The 22,823-nt window shown below is 53.5% G+C and overlaps 1 protein-coding gene across 18 annotated transcripts; it reads left to right on the top strand.

Moving 5' to 3' along the window:
* The first annotated feature begins 11 nt into the window (after positions 1–11).
* CDIP1 (cell death inducing p53 target 1) lies at positions 12–22,823 on the top strand. 18 transcript variants are annotated; one of them, XM_074598086.1, is made up of 8 exons: positions 107–154; positions 12,152–12,885; positions 13,325–13,384; positions 19,202–19,303; positions 19,890–19,988; positions 20,417–20,563; positions 20,795–21,059; positions 21,414–22,817. In XM_074598086.1, the coding sequence occupies exons 5-8, from the start codon at positions 19,904–19,906 to the stop codon at positions 21,523–21,525; spliced, it is 609 nt and encodes a 202-aa protein (XP_074454187.1). In that variant the 5' UTR covers positions 107–154; positions 12,152–12,885; positions 13,325–13,384; positions 19,202–19,303; positions 19,890–19,903; the 3' UTR covers positions 21,526–22,817. The 18 variants fall into 18 exon arrangements, with proteins under 18 accessions (XP_074454184.1, XP_074454200.1, XP_074454187.1 ...); XM_074598097.1 differs by lacking the exons at positions 12,152–12,885; positions 13,325–13,384 and adding exons at positions 4,272–4,425; positions 4,544–4,641 and having other exon boundaries at positions 112–154; XM_074598096.1 differs by lacking the exons at positions 12,152–12,885; positions 13,325–13,384 and adding an exon at positions 4,544–4,641.

Below are 22,823 nucleotides of genomic sequence, written 5' to 3' on the forward strand. Positions count from 1 at the left end.
GGCCCCGGCCCGGCAGGGGGAGAGCAGCCCGCAGGCCCCGGCCCCCCGCCGGGAGAGCGCGGCCCAGGCCCGCCCCGCCGCGGCACCGCCCGCCCCGCCTCGCCCCGCCCCGGAGCCGGCAGGTGCCGGAGCCGCCGCCGGGAGCCGGCAGCCGGTAGGTGCCCTCCCCAGGAGGCCGAGGCGGGGGTCGGGCGGTGGGCACCGGGGGGGCCGGGCGAGGGGAAGGGAGGCGGCGGGGAGGGAGGGAGGCCCGGCGGTGCCGGTTGGGGCCGGTGCCTCCCCCAGCGCCGGGCAGGCCGCGGCTGGAGTGATGGAGACACTGAGCAACGTGTGGGGGGAAACGCCGGAGAAGTCCAGCACAATCCGCCGCCGGTAATAAAAAAAAGGGATGAAAATAAATCCCCGGTTAACTCCTTGCGGGAGGACCTCGTTTCTCCAGGCAGAGAGAAGGTCTGGGTGGCGGGAGCATTTGCTGCGGAGAGAAGAGGGATGGATGCGTGGATGGTGATGTGGGCCGGGGAGAGGGGGAGGCGGCCCTGGGCTGTCCGCAGCGGTCACAAAGTGCTGCTAAAATCTTACAAATCTTCAGCTTTGTACCCGCAGCAGTGCAGGGGAGGGTTGGGGTGGGAGGATCCGGGAGGGCTGGAGCAGCGGGTGCCGGGATGAAATTTAATCGGACGGAAAGCGAGGTCGTGTACTTGGGGAAAGGCTGTAAGGCGAGCGCTCTGGCCTGACCGAGGTGGTACTGGCTTGCGGAGGGGACGGCTGGGAGCTGCCATCAGGGCACAGCTGTGAGAAGAGCGAATACAATCCGTTCCCAGAGAGAGGGAGCCAGGCCGAGGTACAAGTGTGTGTGCTTCCAATCGTCCCTGCTCGGGAGACATGAGCTTGGGCTGGAACTGCCCGTTCAGCGACTGGGAATGGTGAGCCCTTTTTAGAGGAGCCGAAAGAAGCTTGTCAAGCAGGAAGAGAAATTATGATGATGGGGATGATATTGTCCATCAGCACATTGGCAGTGTGAAAGGAGGCGAGTTCATTTGACTAGCACAACAACAAATGCCAATGAATAAATGTTAGCGCTAGGCTGGGAGGTCTTTAACCATTTGAGTGGTGTGATCTTGTTCTGCCTCCCAAGGGGACTGGAGAGGCAAGAGGGTGGGAGCTGTTAAGGCAGCATTCAGTTCCTTTATGAAAAGCACAGGGGCTTGTCATTGCTGCTAAATGGAGGGATGGGGCTTGGGATCCCAGGAAGAGCTCCAGGACCATCCAGGAGAGCGGGAACAGGCAGGCTGGGACGGACACCGCCATGCTGGCATCCTCTGGATCATCTGCAGGAGTCACACTCAAGGTTAAACTTCTCCAAGTCATGTAGGTGTGTGCCCCTTGCCCAAGGTGTCACTGGAAAAGTCGTTCACAGAGAGTTTCCATGCACCAGTGAGAACTGGTGAGGGGACTGGCGGCCGTCACGTTCCAGGCTGAGCCTAAAATATCAGGTGGTAGACTAGGTCAGGCACGATGATTTTAAATAGAAATGTTTTAAATGATAATTATAGTGGTTTGGGGCTGTACGTAAAACTTGCAGAGAAACGCTTTGTGAATATGCGAGATATCCTTCTGTTTGTTCCCTTTCAACCAATGTGCTTGAAATAGGGCTTTCATTTCAGCGGGGGCCCTTCTGCTTTCCAGAGCGTGTGACTGGAATAGGCAGTGGGGGAAATTAGAATAGGGGAATCTAGAGTGAGTATTAGGTAGCGTAATATATAACCATAGTATGTCATTCATTCATTTTTAGGAACTAAACAGAGTGTGGAAAGTGCAGGCTGAAAACTTCCCTTTCCCTAAAGCTTCTAAATGTTGTAGCAATGTCCACGCGCCCCAGGAAATCCCTGGAAGCGTTTAGTCATGTACCTGCTCCATTATCCTTAGGCATTATGTGAGGAAGGAATTCCTGCTTGGAGGTAGGGAGGCAATGACTTTAGGAACTGATTCAAGGCTCTCTGGTGGTGTGGCTTGGGCACCGATGGGGGATGGGGCTGTAACAAGGGCAGGCTGATGGAGCAACGTCCCCAGATGTCCCCCAAGTGATGCCAAGTGGAGCAAACACGCTCGGTCCTCCCCAGCTGCTGTTGTATGGGTGGTGAGGCTGCGTTGGCTGCGTCTGTGCGGGGCTGCATGCAGGGAGATGCTGGGCAGAGGGGATGTACCTGTTTATATGCTGAGTACCAAAAGACCTTGCCACAGGCGTGACTGGGACAGTTAACAGAGAGGGAGCTTCTCTTTCAGAACCAGAACCTGAGCCCTTCCAAAGAAGATGGAAGACCGTGCTGAGTTTCTTGTTGTGTTCCTTCAACAGGTCCTGCATCTGAAATTCAGTTCTGAAATTCTATTCCTCATGTTTCTGTTCTGACTGGAGCTCTGGCTCAGCTGCTGTTACGAAAGGAGGGAGGGTATCTCCATCAGCGCCTTGTTTTGGTTTATGAGCATGTTTTTGATGCTCACCTCCTAATCATCCATGCTTTCTGTGGATGGGAAGCCACACAGTGATGCAAAGCTTTGCTTCTGGATGGAGCACAACTGGCAGATGCACTCTGGGAGCACAGCTAACGTACAGGAGCTTTAGCTCCTGTAGCTGGAGGGCATTCAGCCAGGGGCCAGACTAGAGCCTGTCCACCACACCCGCACGTATGTGTTTCAGGGGGTTTTGGGTCCTTGGCACAGTGCCGTCATCTGCAGAAGTGTTCCCATTGCCAGTGTTACTCACTAACATAGCGAGAGAAGGGATGAAAGTAACTTTATCATGTAAAAGAGTAGCTTTTTTCCCCCCCTTCACACGTGAATTTAGCAGATAAATACTTGTATTTAAAGGATGTGGTTGATGCAGAGGTCTTCCAGTATGAGGATGAGTGGTTTTGGAAGGAGATACACAGACTTCTAATATCTGCTCTGATCCAAGACCACTTTTTTGCTTATGAGAAGTATGAAATTAGGTGTTCTACGTCTGTTTGTGTTACCATTGTAAAGCCCTACGTTTGATTTCTTATAATTGCTTTAATCAGGCGAGAACATCTTAGAGTGAAAGAAGCTACGCTTTTTAAACTCTTTTTAATAGCGTTTTTTGTAGGGTCTGCAACCATGGCTCTGTACGCGTGCTGAATGTACTGTCAGTACTCTGATAGTTTTTCTGTGCGCAGGCTCACGTTTACTCAGTTTTGCACCAAGCCAAGGAAAAGATTGATGGCTGCCAGGTGAGACAAGGAGGAAACGGTATTTGCATAATACAGAGATTAAAATAATAACGAAGGCAGCAGGACTGAATATACCTTCGAGCTTCTAGACAGGTAGGCCAACTTCTCATCAAACTGTGATGAGAAGGTGTTCTCCCAGACTGGTCTGTGCGAAGCTGCTGGAAACGGGGAGGGCAGGAGAGTTGGAAAACAACAAATAGATGCTGGTACGCCTCACAGCTCTTAGCAGCAGTCGATGATGTTCTAAAAGGAAAGATTTTAATTCTACAGTACTCTTCCCTTCTCCCCAATACAGTAAAAGTGGTGGTTTGTAGTGGGAACTTCAGTTCTGCAAATTGTTGGAGGTTTTGGGTTGGTTTTATTTCCAGGACCTGATTTTGCAACTGTTATGTAGGCAAGTACTCTAGGCTGGAACCAACTGGTGCTCCTGAAGATTTCAGAGCAAGGCATCTGAGCACACACGTTTGCAAACACAGATGTGTATGTAGCGTATTTTCCTTCAAAAAACACATGATAAGCAACTTCTGCCTTGGCATGTGATATTCCCCTTGCTGTTTCCCTGTTGTCCCCTGTCCTGTTGTCCTGATCAGCACTCGGTATCTGTCTTGCAACCAGAGATAAGCGGTGCGATTTTCATAAGCAGTGTCAGATCCTTGTCTGCTCTGCAAAGGACGAATCTCCTTCTCTGATCAATTAGAACAGATGCCGTAGGAAACCGCAATCCATTTTCTCAACAGTATAAAGTCTCTTGAGTCGGGAGGAGTGCAGTTTTTACTTCTGGCACAAAACGCGCTGGCTGCTGTTATGGTTTTGCTTTGGGCTCATTCATTCAGAGCTGCCTCGTGGCTGCAGTCTAAAATTTGTTGTGTTTGTGGGGATTTCAGAGCGCAGGGAGTACAGCAGGCTTGTGCTGGTCAGAGGTCTGGGTAGAGGATGGAGGTCAGAAGGAAGCTGTTTCATGCTGCACATTTCCTGCGTAAGGCCCCACTTTAGTGCAGCTATCTTTAATCTGAACTCTCTTAGCAGGCCTGAATTTAGAGTAAGAAAAGACAAGAAATAACCCCAAAAGATGGCAATATAATTGGCATCTTAGGAATTGTGAAGAACAACTGCTGGCCGTGCGTGTTCGACTTTGTACCTCTTAGCGTGATGGAACCTCAGATGTTCAAAGAATGAAGAAGTAAGCTGGGGCTTTCTGTGCAAATTAAGTAATATATTTCTCTATTACCTATGGTGATTAGTAAGGTAACTCTGCATTAGTAATCATTATGTTTCCTTTACTTCCTTTATTCATTAAGAAAATGGAATAATGCCCGGTCTTCTTGAAGATTAAGCAAATTTAAGAGAAAGCCTTTGTGCTGAGATGGTGGTCCCTCTGCCCCGAACCAGTGTGCAGGTAGGCGTTCCCTATTGTGTATGTCCCCGGCCCTTCTTTGATACCCAGACTTGGTATTTAGAAAGAAAATCTTCTCTACCTTGCCCTAACAGGGTGGCTACCTATTAACAGTTTCGGAAGATGTGTTTTTGGAGGGAGCGTTCTAACTTGAAGTTTACATACTTACAGTTTTGCCTTGCATTCCATCCTACAATCGTAAATTCCATCCGTCACATCTTGTTGCGATACATGCACATCCCGTGCTCTAGCTGTATGTCATCTTTATTTCCTCGTTGCGTGGTCGCAGAGAAAAAGAATTTTACTTACAATTTGAACCATGAGAGCCTCTTTGCTTTGGGACGCTTTCCTCGAGCTCCTGTTGTGGGAGTTAGCGTCAAGGCTGGGTCTGTGTGCGAAGGCTTTCTGTTGTTATCCCAGTTATCCCAGCAAGTCCTGGTGCTGGGAAGCAGTTGGGTGTGTGGGAGCTGCCTTCTCAGCAGGGTGCATTCCCCTGCCCTGCCTGGGATGGGGGGTGGGAAGCTTGAGGACCTGCGCGGGCTGCAGGGAGAGGCTCTCAGACTGCTGCAGGGGGGTAAGTTAGGCTTTTTGAGCTCCCCCCGTGGTTTATAATGGCTCCCTGAAAAAAAAAACCAAAACAACCCAAAATACAGCCCACTCTCAGGCTGAAAGGACTTTGCAGATGTAAAAAGGGAAAGCACAGAGACTTTCTCTCGCTGTTGGGCTGTGTGTGTAGACACAGTACGCTTTCCGCCTCCCTCCAGATCTCAGACAGTGTTGTTTTAGTGAGCGCTGACGTCCCCAAATGGTATCTACTGCATGTTTCTTTACAAAGGAAGCCCCGACTTACGTCATTTGACAATTAAATCTTTTACTGAGACAAGACGTGGTGGCTGAGGCACGGTTACATGTGAGTACGTGTTATCTGCCAGAGTCTGGGGACGGTAGGCACAGTCAGCCTGCTCCCTGCAGGGACGGACTTGGGGGGTCTTCCCACTTCTTGTCTTTGCATCTTTAATCTGATAGAACCTCACAGTGCAATATAAAATGAATTGGAGTGTTTTTTTCCCAAACATGTTTTGAAGCACAGCTATTTGATTGAAAAGATACAGACCCCTCCCTAGTTTGTGAGGGGTAGCCGAGGAATTGTATTAAAAATAAGCCCTCGTTGCTCAGAAATCCCTTGTGCTTCCTCCCAGAGCCCCACAGCTGGAGAGCAGGTATAATCTTTTAGATTATGGGTGAGTGAATAAGATTACTGTCCTGGGGAGAATTATTGTAAAATTGATGTCATTTAGGTCACGGAACAAAGATCGTCACGTGGGAAGACTTGAGCAAAACTTAACCATAGCCTGGCCTTCCCGGGGGCCAGCTGGGCAGTGCTGAGGCTGGCTGCGGGATGGGAGCACTTGTCTTCTGCTCGGACGTTTGCAAGGAGTTGTAAGAAACCCGTCCAAGTCATGTTTTACCTCGTGCCCTTCCAGTGTGGGTAAGGGAAACGGCTCCCCACCCTCTGCTAATAGCATCCCTGAAATGGGCCGCACTTCCTCTGGAAAGCATTTGTCCAGCCTGTAAGTCTTTGTGATATTGGGAGGCTAATGCTGTAGAGGCACAAATAAAGGCAAAGATCATGGCATAAACGGGGAGCAGTTTGTGTCCTGGCAGCCGTGCACGGGTGAACGGGTGTTGCATCGAGAGGCTGGTGCCGGGAAACGCCACCAGCTTTGCCTGATTCAGCCAGAGCTAAATTTGCCTCCCAAGAGCAGAGGAAGGGTCGACGGCTTTTTATGGCAGTACCGTGTGTTTGCAGAGCTTTTAAAAATAAAGATTGGCTAATACGTTCTGGATTGGCTTGCTCATATCTCCAAGACACAGAACAGCTGCTGTCCGTGTTTTCTCTCCTTCCCTTTTGGGTTGTTTTGTTGTGTTGTTTTTTTTGTTGTTTTTTTTTTCAAGTGGCCATGACTCAGCCCTTCCCTGCTGCTCTCTGAGTTTCCTGGTTTCTGAATAGGCTATTCTTGGGACAGCGGTTCCTGACAGATAGGAACAAGGGGAGCGTTGTGTTGTTCTGGTGGTTTTTCTCTCCTCTGGCCTGTCTTAATGCTCTGTTTCCCTCTGATTTTTGCCTGGTTCCCAAATTACTGAATCATCCTGAACTGTTGGACGTCATCTTGCCCTTGGCTGATCCAGGCTGTGAGCCTTGCACAGCACCAGCTTTTCTTTTGCAGCAGAATGATGGTGACACTCCTGAGAGCGTGGAAGGTTATCCTGGTTCGGATTCTATTGTAATACTTTTAAACCCCCTTGTTTTAGCCCCTCTTATTCCAAGGGACAGTGCTTGGCTCTCCAGCGGTCTACCTTGCAAGGTGAGGAGCACTTCTTCATGCCGTGTCCATACAACACAGGTGCTACGGTGACTCATTGCCGAGCTAAGAGACAGCACACTCCGGTTCAAATGGCTAGGCGTGACTTTGGATGCATGCTGCCTCCGTGCATCCTTTCACAAGTAAGGGGGAAATCGGAAACAGAATTTAAAAACAAGGAAAAAAAGCTTTCTGTTTGCTTGATTAGTTATTGCTCCCCCACGGATTGCAGGGGCTGGAAATTGGAAGGATGCTCTCTCTGAAATGCTTCACGATGCAGTTACACAGCTTCTTAACAGGAGGGCTTTTGAATGTCTTCAGAAGTTATTCCTCTGTAGATGGTGCTGGGGAGAGTCACCTTTGCGGCAGGTAGTGCAGCCTGGACCAGGCATGCTGGCCGCCACTCTTGCTGTGCAGATGGGCGGTTAGAAGTGAACGTCCTGTCTAATACTAACAATCGTTGCTGGGTTTTAGTTTTATTAAGAGCACAGCTCTTTCTGTCAAGACACAGTTGTACGCAAGGGGGATGTAGCCTGAGCTGTTGTATATTTTCCCTTGAAAACACAGTTGGCTTCTGAAAAAAAACAGAGGCGCTCTATGTTTTCTCATGGTCTGTGCTTACCAGGAGAAATTTCTCAGACAAAAGTACTAGAGGACTCAAAACACAAGGATAGTGTTCTTTTTTAGCGTCCCTCCATGTTTTTGGATATGCTGTATTGTTGTTAAGCCAACCAAGATTAAAGCTTTTCTGTGCAAGGAGGCTTTGAGAACATTCACTGCCAGATTAAATTAGCCTTTCTGAGAATAAATTAGTTGTTGTGATGTAGGCAGCCCTGCTCACTGCAGCTGTAAAATCCACTCATGCTCCATCCACAGCAGATAACTTAAATGATAGATGTGATATCTGTGTTCAGGGTCGTGCTGTTAACTAGAGATTAGATTTCTGGCTGGCGATGAATGAAAATCAGTCCGTTGAATTTTATCGATTGTTCCTCCAAATACATAGCAGGCCAGCCTCTTAAGAGAGGCAAAGGAACCCCTGGGGTTTAGCGCAGCATCATTTTGGGAGGAAACCATGGGCCAAAGCCAACGCTGTACCTCTGCTGCAGTGACTCTCCAACCTGGCATGCTTTTGTCGTCCTCAGTCACCAGTCCTGTGTTCCCAGTCACCCAATGCATGGCAGAAGGGGAGCGTTGGAGGGAAGGACAAAGACTAGAACAGGCATTAGAGGAGAGAGGTCGCAGTGGGATTCCCATGCTGCTGCCATCTCCTTTGGGCTTGCGTTTTTAACTGACCACTGGATAAATAGCTGCTGCTGGTGTGTGCATATGCTGCCCTTTTCTTAAAGGCATGTTCAGTTTGCCTTCCAATTACCTTAGCACCTTTATTCTGCTTCATGGTATATAAGGAAGTGCTCGCAGGATATGTGGGTGTTTTGCTGGAAGCCCAACTTGCTCTTCCCACCTGCTCTGCTGTGACCATTCAGCTCCTCCAAAATCTTCACGTAGTCTTGGAGCAAGAGAGTGAAGCTGGGACTAGAGACCGTTTCCATTGCTGTTAAAAAAATCATCTCTTCTCCTGGGCTTGTTGTAGCTCTTCCACAGAGATGTCATCTGTTTGCATGTTGGGAATGGAGGTTGCCCCACAGTTCATGGCTTCAAGCTACAGGTGTTATTTTAGCCACACTCAGGCTTTCAGACTCCCCCTTGGGTGCCACGGTTCAGGATGCAGTAGTGCGGTGGGAACTCGGTTTTGAGCTGGCTGCTGGGCTATTCTGATGAGAGAGAAAACGTTTCCCAGCTTGTTTGGTGGTGTAGCCGTGGGAGCTGCTCTGTCTCCATCAGGCTCAGGAGAGGATCTCAGTCCTGCGTCCCCCAGAGCGGCTGAGCTATTTACCTGCCCCAAGGGCATCTTGGTATTATGCGCTTGAATTTTCACCCATCTTGTCCCCTGCTGTGAGAGCAGTGACCCAGCCATAGGACTGTTTGAAACCCTCTGACCAGCGATGCTTTTAGTTCAACAGTACAGCGGTGAGGTGTTGCCTGGACAGAGAGGCAGAGAAAGGGTTTAGAAAACCTTAGAGCAGGGACTTGAGGAGATGTGTTGCTGCGTATTAGGGATGCTTTGAATCCCGCTGCTGTCTAGATTTTCAGCGAGAGGTCTTCTGCTTGCTTCGTCTGCAGTTCTGGAGTCGGTGCTGCTCATATCTAGGTGATGTCCCACACATGCCAAAACTAGGATGGTGCCTGGGGAAGTATGAGGACATCATCTCTCTTCCTTCCCTCTTCTTTTCAAAGGCTCTGCATGCCCGATTGCAGATCTTGCTGAACTTGGCTAGCTGATTTGTATCTTGGTCAATGTTCTTGTCAGATCTGCTTACATTTAAGCGAGCCAGGGTCATGATGTGGCTTTGCATGTCCTCGTCATCTCCCCTGGCAGGACTGCTGTGTGTTGCCTCCGAGCAAGCAGTAGTGGCAAATGAGGCTCATGGGGAAGCAGCTTTTGGGGTGATCTGAGGGACAGATATGTAGCAGCTCATTATGTGGCTTTGTTCAGCAGATAGCAACAGAGTTTTGGGGAAGGGGTTACGAAGGAGCTGCCAGGACCTTGAAACTGAAGTCACAAAATGCTTTGAAGTAAAAATGACTTCCCTGGACCAGGAAGTCAGTGCAGACTAGCCAAGTCTGGCTGGAACTGGAGGGAGAAATGGGACCGACAGGAGCTGCGTGTGACTCAGGGGTGCGTCCCAGCGCTCCCTCCAAGCCACCACGGTGATGCTGGAGATGTCCCAGCACTGGGCACAGTCAGGGGCTGTTGATTAACCCAGGGGTTTCCCCCTCTGTGAGCTGGAACGTTGTCATCTGTCTTTGAGCCACCCAGATGAGCTGGGCTTGGCAGCAGGGGAGTGCAGGGTACCCTCCTCCTGCCAAACTGCCGTGGGATGAGCGAGCCCCACGCTAGCCCTGGGCCACCCCGAGAGAGGTCCTGGTCTGGAAACGGGAAGGTCTGGTCATGCTGTGTGGGAGCAAGAAGGTGAGTGTGATAACAGGAGCGGCCTCATCACGGAGGAGTTCCTCCAGTGCATGTGTCTCTGGGTCCTCCTTGTTGGCAGTAGGACTCGGGAGAGATCTCAGACCTTAAGCACACACTCCTGCTCAGCTCCAAACAACGCTGCTTTGCAAAGAGCGAGCTATGGTCTTAAATAAAACGGAGTGACATAGAGCCCTTCTCAATAGTCCTCAGGAAAAAAAAAAAAGCAAGGTGACACTGTACCTGTTAAATCTAAACGTCAGCAGCTTCTCTGGCGCCAAGGCAGAGCTATCTGGGAGGACAGAAGATGCTAATGGTGTTGGAGACTGGAGTGGGTCCTACAGCAAGCTGGTGCTATGCCTCCGATAAGAAAACATCAGTACCATCACCCATGTTTTATGTATCACTTGGAAGGAAAAAGGATCTGGAATCACCACAAACGTATTCGAAATCGTTTCATTGTGTGGCAGAATCTGCAAGGGAATTCTGAATAGGCTCGTGGGGCTCTGATTAATTCTGAAACTGAAATGTGGCTACATCTCCACAAAAGTGCTGATCCTCTATGACTGTAATTTCCTCCTCCCTTGGAGCTTACTGTGTTATTTAATGGAAGCCACACACCTAATCAGTTTGATTCAGCAACGATGTAGCTGTATGATTTGACTTTCTCTCAAAAAATTCTATAGAATGAGGGAGTAATGAAAAAATGGGGTGCATAAAGGAATAAAATATTTTTAGTATAGTTTTGGAAAGGAAATCTCTAAAATCCCAAGTTGTGCTGTGAGTCGTAGTGGGTAATCAGCCTGTATTCATCTCCTCCGTGCAAGAGCTGGGAGGTGCCGTTGAGATGGGCAGGCAGCAGGCTGTGACAGCAGGAGACAGCAGCTTTTCCGTGTAGGTAACTGAAGAGCAGAACTTGCCACCGCCGTCTGTGGCCGAGCTCAGCGAGCTGGTGGGCTACAAAGGAATTAGGGTGCTCCATGGAGAAACTCCAGGCTGCCTAATCTCTAAAACTCTCTGTTGGGGCTGACGGGGGGGGTCATTCTGCCTTCGCTTGCTGCCTAACTTGTCCTTAAGCATCTGTTCTGGGCTGCCGTCAGAGGTGAGCTACGGAGCTGTGACCGTCTTTAGTGCCAGCAACTGCTGAGCTTCTGCCCGGTCTCTGCTGGGGTTCCTGCTTGCCATTAAGCTTCTTGAGCTGGGGTTGTTTTTTTTTTCATTTGTTTAAATGAACAACTAGTCTTGGGGCACAGTTAGGTGTGCTGTTATGCTAAAACACTAGTATTAGAGGAGAACTTAGCTTCGGTTGCTCTGGATTATTGCAGGTCATGTTATTAACATAATTAACTGGATATCAAATGGATGATGTAATGCAGTATTTATCCTCTCAGGGGAAAAATTGAATAGATGCACAAGACTCCAGGCAATAGCTGCTGATATCGCTGGGTGCTTTCCCACAGACGTTACCAAGTGTTAACTTGGACTGTTCATGAACTTCAGTGAAAGTCTCACAGAAAAGAGAGATTTGGCTTGCAGCACCCTCCTTTTCTCATCTAAGTCTCTGGAGCAGATTGCTAAGGTGCAGAGGAACTCAGGTTAGTTTCTTTTAAATCACATCTTTGCATCCGTGAGAACACCTGGCGTATTGTACTCTCTCTTCTCTCGTGAGGCCAGGTCACCAGCTGGTAAGGTGTGAACAGAAAGCACCTCGGGATTGGGAGGGAGTGTATTTTCCAGGGCCAGTAGCAGCGTGCAAAGCTGCAGCATGCTTTGTGCTTGCTCCATGTTCACAGAAAACTGGTTTTGGGGGCTGAGTTCAGCTGCCCTGGTGGTCCAGAGCGCTCTGTGCATGCCTGAGCCTTCCCCGCTGCCCCTAAATGTGTAAGGGCTGGGGTTCAGTTTTGAAGTGTGGGGTAGTGGCCTCTCCTCGCTGGTAGCTCACAGGCTCCCTTGCAGCCCCTCTTGGCTCTTGTCGGATGTCACCGCCGGCACGGTGAGCTCTGCAGACGCGTGATGCTTCCCGCAGCTGTGTGCTGCGGCTTGAGAGCCCGCAGCAGAGAGTGAAGAGCTACCCCAGTTCGCTCTTTTCATTTCGGCTGGTTTTTCTTTAAATGTTCAGGTTAACCAGGTCCTGGCAACGCTGTTTCTGCAGCCCTGGTGAGGAGAGCCAACAAGCACTCGGTCAGCCCATCTGGAGGCGAATAGCACTGGAGAGAATCCCAGAGGCGGCAGCGGGTCCTGACAAACACTCCTCCCGCATGTAACCCTTTGTGGGTTTTGCAGATAAACCATCCTTGTCTGAAGCAGGGGGATTTTGTGTCCAGCTTCCCTGATATCCATACAGAGCTGCTGCGTGAAGCAGTAATTTGAATCTCTGGCTGAGGGCAGCTGAGCCTGGGCTGCATTGTGGAGATTATCTGATTGTGCTTTGGATTTAATACCCTGAGAAATCTTGCTTTGGAGACAGCACCTGGCTTCCAGCGAGGCTCCTGTTCTTAGCTGATTTGCCAGCTGGGTTACGGTGGCACACAGAAGGTCAAACGACATGGCCGAGGTCCCAAGGTAAATGACTGCAATGAGGATGCTCCTCCAGAGATTCGCATACTGTAGAGCAGAGTGGAGAGCTTGGGCCGCCTGACGTAGCTGGATTTGGATGGTGAATAACCTTCTCCCCCGGCAGTCCATTGTTTTAAAGGACTGCTTCTGTCCTGCTTCGCCAGCAGAGCTCTCCATCCCCGCGCCGAAGGAAGAGCCTGATCCTGCTGGAAGCAGCGGTTTTCTGCAGCTGAGATCTGCCTGCAGAAGTGTGGGAGAAATCCGCTGTTCTGCGAGCAGCCTGCCTGTTTCTGCACGGTGGGTTTGCGCTCCCTGGCAGCGGTGCCGGAGGCGCAGGGCTTGCGCTTGGGGAAATGCAGCTGAGTCGCTCAGAAAAAGAACAGACCTTTCTGTTAGTCCTTAACTTAGGTTTCCATCTGCGCGAGTGTGTTGTAGGCATGCGCCCTCTTGTTTTGCCCAGGACCAGGATGATGAGTTGAGGAGGTGCTGCTAGGGTTAACGGCAGGGTAAAGGAAGGGGGTACTGTGACGCCTGGTCGAGGATTGCCAGGGCATCCTCTTTCCAAAGGAGGCTGCAACACTGTCTGCTGTTTATTCCTTCCCTCCCAGCTCTGGGGAGATGGTGTGCAGGCTGGAGGCAGCAAATGCGCATGGGAAGAGGAGAGGCTGAGGCGGAAGTTTGGCTCCCTCACAGGGAAAACATCTTTTTTTTTTTTTTGTTCCACCTAAAAAACCAGGCAGAAGTAACGACTGATACTGCTTTTCCAGCAGGGATTTTTGCTGTCTTTCCTTTCAAGGTAAGAGCTGTCTGCCATGGATTGCGCGTGGTGCTTTGAGGGGCGGTGGGAGTTGAGCCACATCCCTGCAAGCTGTGTTGGAGCGGGCATGTGCGTGGAGAGGGAGCATCCCTGGCTTGCACTGTGGCACAGGTGGGACGTGGAGAACACGCTGCGGAGCAGATCCAGGCTGGGCTTCGGAGATGCTGCTCAGAAATGCAGGGCGATTGTGATTGCCACCGTCAGGGCATGGCTCTGTCCACTTCTCATCCAACCCTGCTCGGTTCAGTCTCTTCTTGCTACCCCTAAGGCCCTTTTAAAGGAGGCTTTTGGTCAAATGACATTTTACCAGCATCTGATCTGCCTTTTGTGCTCATATGTAGCATATTTATCTGCCCTCCTAGTCTCAGTATTTCCCTGTTGCTGGAGCAGGTAGAATCCCGGGGCACACAGGTAGTTTTCCTGGGGCTAGGAAGGCTGGGGTGGTGTCGGCCACAACGCTGTTCCTTTTTTAAAGGAAAGAGGCTAGCATCAGTGAGGGAGCCCAGCTTCTTCGGAGCTCTTGAGTTTGCTTTTAAAGATGTATTTACAAAAGCCTGGAAGCTGGAATTTGTGTCTGTTTGATGTGCAGTGAAGATGGAAGTGGTTGTGCCCTTTTATTTATTTGTTTAATTTTAGTGGTTTTTTTTTCTTTTCTAAATATCGGAAGTTATTTTTTGGGGAGGAAGAGCTCCAAAAACGTGCAGCAGCAGCTTTTGAAGTGCCAACGTCACTGAAGGTGGTTGAGTATGAACAAACGCTGCTCCCTGTCTCGGTGTCCGGAGCCATTGCTCACGTAGGGAAAACAAAGCCTGATCACCGTGGGTCTCCAGCTATCAAACGCAGGAGGAGCAAGGACAATGCAGGCCGTGTTTCTGCTTGTGGGAGTGGATCTCAGCTGCGCTGTGAGGCAGACTCAGAGCTGCACGGGGCCGGCGCTGCACCAGCAGGGTTTGCACGTGAGTTAGACTTGCCAGTGATCTGCTCCGTCCTTCTCAGATTTTGTCTCGCCCTTGGTGATTTCGTCCGGGAGGAAGCAACCTGAAGCGCACACAGCTGCTGCCTGGGAAGAACAGCATTAACCGACCAAATCTTTGGCTCTCCAAGCAGTGCAGGAATTATCTGTGACCGTCCTCTTCATGACATTAGCTGTTTTATGGTGCGCTAGCATATGTTCAGCTAGAATCTGTCCTGGTGGCGCGATGTTCCCTGGTCCCACTGCACGCCACGGTTCAGTTGTTTTTGATAAGTGGTGCCCACCATACCTGTTTGGAGAGCGGCTTGGATGGGCAGACCTTTCCTCTTGCCATGTTTGAATCCCAAATTGTTTCCGCAGTGATCCTGTGTGAGCAGAGGGAAATACAGCCAGGAACGCTAGACCCTAACACATCAGCTCCCCGCATCACCACAGCTGGGAGAGCTTTGTGGTCACCAGTTTTGGATGTGTAATGGGAACTGTGGGCTTTGGGGTATCGAGCCCTAATTAACTAGAGCCAGTGTTGCTGAGCTTGGGAAGGAGGTGGATTAGAAAGCCTTGTGTTTCCGTATGCAGGGCGGCGTGCGGCCCCACCGGCTCTTTGGCTGTGCTCACTGCTGTAGGGAAACCTCAGACAGACCTCTCAGGGCTGGAGCTACACCCTGGTCTGGGGGGATCCAGAGACCTGCTGCTCCTGCTTCTCCTCACCCAAAAGCTGCCTGAAGCGAGACCCTGGGTGGACCAGGGAGCACAGAGGCAGCCGGAGGGTGGGCGCACAGATTGAAGCCGTAGCTGGGGTGGGCCGAGCCCTTTCTGTCCCTGGAGCTGTGATGGAGTCGTGCTCTCCTGGTTGCGTCTGTCTGCGGGAGCGGTGGGAACCTGGATCTTTTCTCTTTTGTTTCCTTTAGCAAATCTCCAGCCTAGCCTGTGCATGGGCTGCCATGCAGCTGTGGTTCAGTCCCTCATGTCCATGCTGAATCCAAGCCACCCATAAACTCCACAAGCTCCGAGATGGTAAGGGAGGGAGGGCCACGGGTGACTGGTGTGCCCGTGGATGGGGCGGGTGAATCTCGCTGGAGCAGCGAGGCCAGATGCAGCTTTTTGTGCCATCCCTGCTACAGCAGCACGTGCCAGAGAACATGCCCGCATGGGTGACGCTTGCTGTCGCACAGCTTCCCACGGGAATAGCAGGAGCAGGACAGCCAACACACCGCTGGCATATGAAGGGAAGTATTGGGGTGTTGTCCCCAGAGAGGGAAAGAGGGAAGGGCTGATCCAACAGGTCCCTTCTGTCCTCTGATCCTTGTTCTGCTTGGTTTGTCACGCTGACAGCCCATGGAGGCCCTTCGCTTGTCTCCTACGTTTAACGGGAGCTGTGCTTGCGTGGCGGGTTCATCTTCTTTGCTAATTTAAAGTAGAGGAGCCAGTAAAAGCTGTTCTCCAGTTACGAGGAACGAGTCTGCATTTTTAGATGGAAACAGCATCTCCTCTGTCCATCCTTTTACTGGTAATCAACTCCTTTTGCATCTTACGATCCTGCGATGGGTCCTTGTTCCCGAAGGACCTGCACTAGACATTGGTGATTCCATCAGATCTTGAACTTAAGCCTGGTAAACTTAGCCTAAATTTTTTGTGAAGCACTTATTTTTCCCCCTAGGCGTTCAACTGGTCTATGAGCACGGTCATTCCAGTAAGCCCTAGTGGGGATGCAATTTCTGCAGTCTTTGGGAATGTTTCTTCCCATGTGAGAACTGCTAGTTTGATCTAAGCTCTTTTCCTGACACAGAAATGCACTGGTGGCTCAGCTGCAATACACCAGCCTGGAGAACATGGGACAGCTTTGTTTGGCAGAATGGCTCGTTGTGCTGGCCTGGGTGGCTGGAGATCCTGGGGCAAAGCGCAGCCTGCCAGGGGTGTCCTCTGCGTGCCAGCAAGTCTCTGCTGTGAGCTGCCACCAGACCATCCAAGTTCATCTCTCGGTGGTGGTGCCGGGGGCAGGAGACGTCTTGCTCCTCTTTGGCAAGGCAGAGGGAACAAAGTCAGTCAGCTACGCTGAAGGTTAGCGGGTAAAACCAGGAACAACCAGCAGCAAGAGTCCTTTATACGTGATTCTGGGGTCGCATTTTGATGCAAAATACTGCTGTGGTTTTTGTTTGAAGGCTGGACCTTCCCAGCTCACCTGCCTGCACCCACGTGCCATTGACCTGCTTCAGCCCAGGAGGGCACTCCCGACGGGGGCGCTTTCCTGGGTGGAATCCCCGCGCTGGGTGGGTGCTGCTCAGGGACGCTCTGCCTCGTTGCAGGGGGGGCCGCGAGCTGGCTCCTGAGGGCACGTTTGCCTCTTCTCTGCCATAGGAGGGGGAGGATCGGGGTTGCTTTGCTTTGGCCACGTTGCTTTTGAGAGTGAATACTGCAGGGTCATCCGTGCCAGTGCGGCGAGTGGTGTTCTGGGGTAACTCTTGCCCAGTGCTGAGCGAGGGTGGAGGAGAAGCCCTGTGCCCTCCAGCTCCCCACAGAGCTCTCTGGAGGAAATGGGCTGGGGCGGGTTTTGTGCTTCTCCCATTAAGATAAAAGAAAGCACAGGAGAATCAGCTTCTAAGAGGCTTAAAAGCAACAGGCTTTCTTTTCCTCCCGGGAAGGGCACACAGCCAACGTCTTCCTCTTTACGGATCTCTCTTAATAAGCAGAATATTGCATTAAGAGTGACTGAGTCTGCCAAGTACGAGCAGAACAGCTCTGCGGCCCCTGCAGCTTCCTTCATCCCAGTGCCTGCGTGGCTCTGAGATCCACTGGCCCTCGTGCTCGTGGCCGCGTTTTCCTGCTGGTCAAGGCGGCAGGATTAACTGCTGGCTCAGGCTGCGGCTGTTACTTCATCTGATGAGTGTTTCTGAAGCGGCTGATGGAGCACGTGGGTGGGGTTGCCTCGTGGTCTCCTCACTGGAGTTTTCTCACCAGCTGCTTTGATGATGGGGGGGGAGTAGGGCTGGGGAGCGTTGGAAGATGTTACGTTATGGGAAGGCAACATCTGAGCCGTGATGGGAGGAGAGCTGGTACGGTACAAAAGCCGTGGGCTCAGCTGGCCTGCGAGGGCAAGGAAAGCTCCTCCACAAGCCGATGTCCCCAGGTAAGGACTCGGGGATGCTCCGGTTGCGCTGGGCTCATCCAGGAGCCATGTAGGCGCCGGGACAGGAAGGTCTGAGGCTCCTGGGTGTGCCGGGTGGGTTGGTTGGCTACTTTCAGAAGAATAAGGCCTCCTTTTCTTTACATCCCCAGTGAAGCTAAAAAGAGCACAGCCCAATTTGTAGCTTTGTAGGTCACCGAAGGAGACGGAGGGCTCTGCATTGCGCTGTGCGTCGGGTGCTTTCCTCCGCCTGGAAGCGCTCTGTGCCGTGGCAGATCCGCCGCACCTGCTGCATAGAACGGCTCTCCTTCCCCTGGCTCTGAAGGAAAAAAACGGAGAGAAAAGCAGGAGGAAGACGACCCCCAGCCACCTTTGAAGCTGTGTGTCTGTAACCTAGTGCTTAAGACCTCCGAGGAGAAATATTAGTCAGTAAATACGGACATTCTGGGGAGACCCTATGCCAGTCCGGGCTTTGCCCATCTCGGGGTGATCAGCAATGGGGAATGGTGCTCCTCTGCTGGTTTGTGACCTGATTAGATTTCCTGCCACCCTGCAGGAGGCTGCTCGGAGGCAGGGAGCCTGCGCTACAAAACCAGGAGTGGAATAAAGCGAAGCCACGCAGGTCGGGGAGAGATGGGTCGTCCTTCCCATGCTTGCCGAGGCTTTGGCTTCGCTTAACCCAGCAGCCGCAGATGGAGGGGGCCGTGGCTCACAGGCACCTCTCTGGGCACACCTGCAGCCCGGGCAGGGTGGGCAGCCTGGCCCGTTGCCCGCGGAGGCTTGTGCCATGCCCTGGGCAAGTTGCCCAGTGCCTGGCATTGGGGCTGGGGCCAGAGGGAGCCTTGCTGCCTCTCCTCCCGAAGCAGTGACCCCAGAGGGGTGCTGCCCATCTCGGCCCCGCTCTGGCACCCTGTCGTCCCCGAGCTCCCTGGGGCTGAGCGGGCAGTTTGTGCCTCGCCAGGGCTGCGGGGCAGCCTGTCAGTCATGCCTGGTGGCGGGGGGGGGTGATGGGGCAGCAGCACCTGCTGCGGCCATCTCTTGGGGTCCCAGAGCCACCCTGGATGTGCCCATGGGATTCTTGCAGGCTGGGTGTAGCCTGGATGCATTTTTCCTGCTCAGGTGGGAGCTGCTGGAGTGGGACCCGTGGGACTGGCTGAGAAAGCACCATCCTGGCAGCATGCTGACCTGCCTCAGGAGAGCAGGACACCAAGGGGAACGGGACAAGCAGGGCCACATTTGAGCCGGGCCCTTTGGGGACAAAGGATGAGGGGGGGGTCAAATAGCTGCTCAGACCCCAAGGGGAGCTCCTAGCCCTGCTCCTTGAGCTCTGATAGCAATGTCACCGTGTGCCATGCCTGATGGCAGCCTTCCCAAGTACCGAGTGACCAGCCTTTCATTTGTATTTCCCAATTTAGTCACGTCCTACCAGATAAAACTGAGCCAGAGTAAACAGAGAAATCGTTTCTTGACACTGGTGCGCTTCCTTGGTGGTCAGAGCATGTCGGTGGGGCTTTTTCATGTGCCAAGGACACATGGCTTTGTGCCGGCCATCGAGGGGACACGCTTGGGGAGGTTCCTGCCCAGAGCCGCTCTCTCCACGCCTGCACCGGGGAGGGGAGGGGGTTTGTCGTGGTGGCCAAGGCAGCGCTCTAGCAGTGGCTTCTCCATCTTTGTAACTCTCTTGCTGTCTCCTTTGGCACAGATTTGGTGGGATAAGCCGGTTTCCAGCCTACACTGCACAGAAGAATTGTTTTTGTCAGCTCTGTCGAGGCCTCTGAGCTCCTTGCTGCAAGGAAGAGGACAGGTAATTTTTACCCCGGTAAAATAATGTCTCTGGCTGTTAAAGAGTGTCTTACCTTAATGCACTTGATGAGAGCATTTAGAGATGCTCTCTGGGGGTTTGCACCCTCTGCCCCACAGTTTGTGCTTCAGGCTCAGGCTGCCATCCCCTCGGGGCACAGCATTGCCTGTCACGCTGCTGGGTGGCGTTGGGGTTCTGTGGGCAGCTTTTCCCCATCTTTGGTCCCGTAACGCTGCAGCCGAGGCGCTGGGCAGAGCAGCCTCCAGCCCAGTCCCGGCACAGGGCCAGGCAGCCGAGAGCCGCACCGATGGGCTGCTGCGCAGCACGCGTGGGCCTTACTGGGGAAGCGCTGCGGAGCCGGCAGGAAGATGTTACACCTCGGATTCGCTGCCTGGGTCACCGCCTGTCCAGCTCTGGGGCTGTGGCCTTGTTTCTCCCTGTGGTGGGAGGGGAAGCTGTGACCAGTGCACGGGTGGCAGCAGCCCTGGACCCCGCCATTACCTGCCACCTCCGTCCCCAATCACCGCGCAGCGCTGGGCAGGTGCCTATGTGCAGCTGGTGTCTCTTCTAAAGGCTTCTGTCCTTGCAGGGCCACCCTGAGCCATGTCCAACGACCCTCCGCCACCCTACCCAGGAGGCCCCTCGGCTCCGCTGATAGAAGAGAAGAACGGCCCACCCCCCACGGCAGGTATTGAGGGTCCCAACAGCTCTGGGATGTTGGGGTGACATTGCCGAGCGGGCAGGAGCAGGGCGAGCATGGTGTCCCTGGGGGCGCAGCTCTGCCCTGCGACGAGCAGCGCGCTAGGGAAGGTGCTGCGATGCCCGGCTCCATCTGTCACCGTATCACCCTCCAGGGTAGCAGGAGTTCCCAGGGGCAGTGACGAGAGCAAAAAGCACTCCCTGCTCATAGCCTGGCTCTGCTCGCTGCTGTGGGTAACATGGGGTGAATTTGGGCTTCTTGTGGCCCAGAGGATGAGGTGCAGGGAGGGGGGAGCCCCCCCTGCCATATCATGTCCCCTTTCCCTGCTGGGGCACCCAGACCACTCAGCCGAGCCACCGTCTCCCACCAGCTCTGCCGCCTCCTGCCCCAGCTGCTGACTCTGTGTTTCCTTTCAGATGGCGTCGCCCCAGTCGTGGGACAGCCCCAGGGGGTTCCCATCCCCCCTCCTGAATTTGGACCGCCCCCATATGAGCCGCCCTCGCAGCCAGGGTTCGTGCCCCCTCACATGCCCACAGACAGCTCCGGGCCCTACGTGCCACCTGGTGAGTACCGCAAGGTGCCCTGGGGAGTGAAGGCGGGGGGGGACACAACAGGGGGGTTGGGGCTGCCATGTGGGGCTTGCAGCGAGGCTCCCGGGGGTGGGCTGGGGGGGCACAGCGGGGTTGGCCCCGAGTCCATACCCAAGGGGGTGGTGTGGCAGCAGCCCCCAGCGAGGGTCTGGCCTCTCCTGCCACATACGAAGATGCTCACCTGTGCACCTTTCTCATTCCCAGCAGGTTACTACCCTCCCCCAGGTCCTCACCCCCCCATGGGCTACTACCCTGCCCCAGGCCACTACCCCTCTCCCAGTGGCCACACCGCAACGGTGCTTGTCCCATCGGGGGCGGCCACCACAGTGACAGTGCTGCAGGGAGAGATCTTCCAGGGTGCCCCTGTGCAGACGGTGTGTCCCCACTGCCAGCAAGCCATCACCACCAAGATCACCTACGAGATTGGGCTCATGAGCTTCCTCCTTGGCTTCTTCTGCTGCTTCGTGGGGTAAGGGCTGCAAGCAGAGCTGGGGCCTTGTAACCGGTTCTTTCTAGAAGATTCCAATGTACAAACCAGAGCTCACACAAAGGAAAAAAAAAGGTTAACTCCGCTTTATCGTGAAGCCTTGCTAAGCAATTCCCAAATGTCCCAAAAGTTACTTCAGAGTCTTACCAACCCATAGACCGTAGTAGCACTGCCGAGCAGCAGGATAACGGGGAGCCACATTGGTACAGCCATAGATCGTAGTAGCACGCCCCACAGCGAACCCCACGCGTGCCCCCACTTCCCCCCCTGCCGTCCCCGCAGGCTGTGCCCAGGGGCTGCCCGCGCTCACAGCACTCTGCCTCTTCTGTGCTCCAGGTGCGATCTCTGCTGCTGCCTGATCCCCTGCCTGTTCGATGACTTCAAGGATGTGACACACACGTGTCCCAACTGCAAGGCCTATATCTACACCTACAAGCGCATGTGCTAACAGCACTCCGGGAGCCCAAGCCACTGGAATGACACCAGCCCCTCTCCCGCTGCCGTCCTAGTCTACGCGTGTCCAACACTCTCTTGCTTACCCTCCAGTGGTGTGTATGTGTGTGTCCCCGGCTCCCTCCCGCTCCGAGCTGTGTCCACCTTCCCCGAGCTCTGGTCCTTGCTGTGAACGGCTGGATTGGCAATGCGGGCGCGGGTACACAGGGGAGGTGGGCCCAGACCCCAGCTGCTTGTGGGGCTGCCCTGCAGCGCACAGGAGAGTGTGTGTTTGGGGTGTGTGTGGGGGGTGTCATCCCTTTGCACCCCCCCCTTACCCTCCAGGGCGCTTGTGAGGGCCCTCTTGCCTGCAGCAACCTGGGGAAAAGCAGCAGCTGCTGGAGGCGCCCACCCCTCGCTGCCCCGCAGGGAGCTGCTGCAGGTGGGGAGGGGCAGCTGCCCCCCCCAGGAGGGGAAGGGGGACACAAGGCAGCATGGCCCCTGTGGCACTTTTAGGAAGGGGCCCAGTGCCAAGGAGACAGGGAGGGCAGTGCCACGCGTGCCAGATTTCAGCGTGGTTCACAGCCCAGTCAGCGTGTAGCTCGTAGGCAAAGCCCCTTCCCCCAGGAGAGGCAGAGCCGCCTTCGAGGCGCGGTAGGGGGGATAACGGCAGCAGCACTGCACCCTTGATCAGCACCTCCGTCCTGCCAGAGCGGCCACGGCTGCTCCAGCTGCATGCGCCTCCTCCCAGCCCCTGCCGTGGCTCTTTCGGGGAAGGAAAGCCCCTGGCAGTTCCTCGTCCGCCTGGCAAACTGTTAGCGAGAAATGCACCCGGCATGTCGCTGCCTGCCCCGGCGCTGTAGATTAGAGGTGTTTGTTACCAGGCCGCAGCCGGCTCGCAGCTCTGGAGCAGACCCGTGCCTGCCCGGGTCTGTGGGCGCACACCCTGTGGGGTTCCTCCTTGCATGTGGGTGTAGGGGGTTATTTTTAGCTCACTTGCTATGGGGCAGAAGGAAGGGGGCAAGCGGGCAGGGACAGGAGCTGCCAGCAGCACTATGACAGATGAGGGTAAGGGGACCTGGGAGCCACTTTCAGCCTCTCTGTGGCTGCTCCTCCTCCTCCCTCCCCTGGCCCCCAGCCCTGCAGCCCGGGCAGCTGGAGCTTGAACCCCCCCACAGGACAAGCTGGGGGGGTGTCTCAGTACACAGGGCTGTAAACTCAGCCTGGCTGCCCAGGCAGCTGCTGTTTGCTCAGAAGTGGAACTGTGGCACTAGTCAGTGTTTTTATGTAAATAAATAACAGACCCTGAACTCC

This window comes from Larus michahellis, chromosome 8 (genome assembly GCF_964199755.1).
Source record: "Larus michahellis chromosome 8, bLarMic1.1, whole genome shotgun sequence".
Taxonomy (NCBI): Eukaryota; Metazoa; Chordata; class Aves; order Charadriiformes; family Laridae; genus Larus; species Larus michahellis.